General features: G+C 26.4%; 1 protein-coding gene across 1 annotated transcript; it reads left to right on the forward strand.

Annotated features, from left to right (window-relative positions):
* The first annotated feature begins 308 nt into the window (after nt 1-308).
* Nucleotides 309-3,682, forward strand: LOC142634837 (putative inositol transporter 2). The gene is made up of 3 exons (XM_075809091.1): nt 309-650; nt 1,391-1,498; nt 3,104-3,682. The coding sequence occupies exons 1-3, from the start codon at nt 309-311 to the stop codon at nt 3,680-3,682; spliced, it is 1,029 nt and encodes a 342-aa protein (XP_075665206.1).
* The last annotated feature ends 276 nt before the right edge of the window (nt 3,683-3,958 follow it).

Here is a 3,958-nt window from a genome sequence, read left to right on the forward strand (position 1 = left end):
CCCAAATCTCTATAAATTCTAGTTTTCTTTTCCTAAATATATATATATATAATTAGCCTACAAGTCTCATGGATAGAATCACTATTCTCTCTGTAGTTGTTTGTTTCACGGGTTTCAATTTAACCTATGATTTGAGTAAGTTTTCTTTCAATTAATTGTTGTTTGCTTGTTTTTCCTTTTGATTATATTGATAGTTATATATATTTATTGAAAATAGGTTTTTTTTTTTTGGTCTTGGTTTCGATTTTTTTTTTTTTGATGGTTAATCTGTTTTTATTGTAGGAATTTTTTCTATTGCAACTATTTACATGCGAGAAGAGCTAACTTCCCTGGATAGAGACGCTTCAAAATCGATGAATTACCTCTATGCACTTGGAACCATTCTTGGTTCCGTTGTGGGAATGTTCCTAAGTGAAACGATAGGAAGGAAACAAACCATAATAATCTCCAATATGTTCCAAATTTTTGGACCAATTTCAGTTTCCTCTTCAATGGGACTACCAATGCTACTTGTAGGTAGAGCCTTTTCTGGAATCGGACTTGGAATGTCTTCCACGTCATCGTTGCTCTACCTATCCGAGTGGTCAACAGCAAAATCGAGGGGAAAATTGATTAGCACTATTGGAATTATATTTGTATTCGGACAACTGGTATCTTATATATGTGTGCAAGTTTCTAGTAAGGTTAGTATTTTGTTTTAATCTAATTCTATCATTCTTCTAATTTCACTGCTAATCTGCTATTATAGTATATATATATATCTATTAGCTATATAAAAAGCACCAATGCCCCTATAATACACATTTGGTTTATTGAGTCCCTTCTTCTTCTTCTTCTTCTTCTTCTTTTCTTTTTTTTTTTTTTTTTTTTTTTTTTTTTTTTTCAAGTTTTGAAATCACAAGATCTCAGTTCTTTATAGATCAAAATAAAATTAAAAAAAAAGAAATGCTATGTCTACAACATTTTCACAATAATTTTGTAACAAATTTTATGTGACAAGGTATTTTTGAAGGATAAAAAAGTTATATCAGTAATGGGTTCAATTTAAAACCAATAACAACTTGTCATTTATAATTTGTTTTAAAAATGTAATGGATTTAGTATTTCTCTCAAATAAAATAAAAATATATCTATTCGGATTCTAAAAATAAAAGTATTGTGAAAATGTTTTAATATTTTGTTGTATTCTTAGACTTCTTTTTTAGTATATATAGTCAAATTGAGTGAGGCAAAATTCACTGTACGTTTCACGCACAATTTTCTTGTATTGTTTCTGTGTTTTTTTTTTTAATGCATAATTTTAAAGTCATAATTTTACGTGAAACATAAACAATCAACATTATAATTGAATTTATCTTAATCAAAATATATATACCTGTATATATTTCAGGTACCAAGTATCTGGAGGTTTCTTTTTGTTATCGAAACAGTGGTTCCAACTTTTCAACTTGTTTTGTTACCGCTGTGCCCTGAATCACCAAGGTGGCTACAGAGAGAGGTATGTGTCTTTACGCGTGTTAATTTTTCAAAGTAATCTTTTATATATATATATATATATATATTTCAATCTAGAATAACTTAATAAATAATAATGTAATTCATAATCATATTTTACAGTCCCAAATGTTTAACATATAATTTTTATCATAGCAAAATCAAAACAATACAATTTTTCTTAAGAATTAAAAAAGTAAGTTAGTGAAAATACTAATACTTTAATAGAAGTTATTTATAAAATTTTGTGTATCATCAAAAGGCATATGAAATTTGGAAATTAATTTTTTAGTTTTAAACAAAATTTCTCTAACCCAATTTTTTCTACCATACAACAAAAACACAGAGAAACATAACTAAAAAAACTGATAATACTCATCAAAACTACAATTTAAAATAAAAAAGTAAGGAAAAATAAAAGATTTTAATCATTTTTTCTTTAAAACAAAACAAGAGGGTACAATTCCAAAGGGGGAAAAAAAATAGAGAATTGTTGTTTTTAAATGAAGAAGTATTGTGTTAATGCTGTCATAATCTAATCTAGCTTCTAATCCTATATGTGAAAAATAAATAGATAAATAAATAATTTTATACACAAAATTGAATTTTTTTTGTTTTTTTAAATCTCAAAGTATACTAAAAAGATAAGGAAGATAAAGAATAGCATAAAATATTCATAAATACTTAAAATAATTACTCAAGCATCTAAGAACACATATAAAAAATATATAACAATTCACAAATAATTTGTTAAACAAAATATTTTTAAATAGAGAAAGGGAATTACACAAAAACCATTGTCTTCAACTAAACTAATTCTTCTTCATCAGCTTCTTCAAATGATCCTGTAGTTTTCAAAATAAACTAAAACCTGACAACAACATAAAATATAACATATTATAAGTATTTTAGTGTTGCAAATAAAATGATCTCCTATACAATAAATCTGCGAATACATTTTTTATAGACATTTTTTTTAAAAATTTTTTTTTTATTTTTCATTGATTTCCTTTTTTAGCTATAAACAATTAAAAGTAGAATTTTAAAAAACATGAATATTCATCAATCTAAGGTAGAAATGCAAGAAAAAAAATCCAACAAAAAATGAAAAAAAAATTGAGAGAGAGAGAGAGAGAGAGAGAGAGAGAGAGAGAGAGAGAGAGAGAACTTTTTTTGTATAGGAAAAATATGGTTTAGAATGGAAGAGTGTGACAAATTTATAGTTAAAGGATAAGAATAAGAGGAGCCAAAATAAAAGAAGATAAAAAGGCCAAATAATATATAAATTTAAAACCGTAAAAAAGGAATATATTTAGACAACACTTTATTTTTTAGATTTTCCATTGATTTATTATTTAGTTAAAATATCAAAATTAAAGTAAATGAATATGTAAAGTTAAAACTACCTAAAATGAATTTGTGAAGCTAAAATCACCTAAAATGAATTTATAAAATCAATATATTTATATAGTTAATATTGTAAAAAATTCAATATAAAAAAGACTACTAAGGTGGCTTAATAAGAGTGCAGCAATAATGAATGCTATACTTTGGCTTTTAGGTATATATACATACAGATATGGATAAATATTTGGTTTATTTTGTTCAGGGTAGTTTGGATAAAGCTGCAACAGCTATGCGGGAGGTTTATGAAAGTGAAGTTGCAGAACAAGAACTGCAGATTATAAGAAATTTGCCACCAAAAATCCCATTTACAGAATTGGTAAAAACTGGGTTTCAAAATCTAGAATTTAGAAGGGCCCTATTAGTCAATTTAGTAGTCCAAATAACTCAACACTTTGTTGGGTCAAATATTATAGCTTACATTACGGAGTTGAATGAAGATGCATCCAAATTGGGTGTTTTAGAACAAATTTTACTAGATATTCTAATTCCATTTATGGGAGCGACAGTGACTATGTTTGTCATTGAAAAATTTGGAAGAAGGCGGTCACTTGTACTTTCTTTAACTGGAGTAGTAATCAGTCTGTTCCTGCTATCTGCTACCTTGAATCGTGGTGCCGAATTAGCTCCACGCATTGATTACCTTGATTCAAAAGAATTTGCAAATGCAACTTGTCCATTCTACAATATGTCTAAAAGTTCGTCCAAATGGACCTGCATGACATGTTTAGTAGAAACCTGTGCATTTTGCTCCCAAATCAATCAAGTAAGTACTTCTTATTAATGCTTTATGCTTTTAACTTTTTTAATGTTTTGTTTGTTTCAATAATGATGTTTTTTAGAAAATGAGTCATTTTTCAATAAGTATTTTCTATAAAACTATCTCATTTTTCAATGTTTAGTAGCAACTTTAAATAAGTTAAAAAATAACCTTTTAACTTCTCTTATTTAGTTTACTATAAGATATAGTTGTTTTCCAAAACAATTAAATGGAAAATAATCTTTAAAAATAAGCCATAATTTTTATGTTGATTAAAGATAGTTTTTCTTTGACTCATAT

This window comes from Castanea sativa, chromosome 5, assembly GCF_040712315.1.
Source record: "Castanea sativa cultivar Marrone di Chiusa Pesio chromosome 5, ASM4071231v1".
Classification (NCBI taxonomy): domain Eukaryota; kingdom Viridiplantae; phylum Streptophyta; class Magnoliopsida; order Fagales; family Fagaceae; genus Castanea; species Castanea sativa.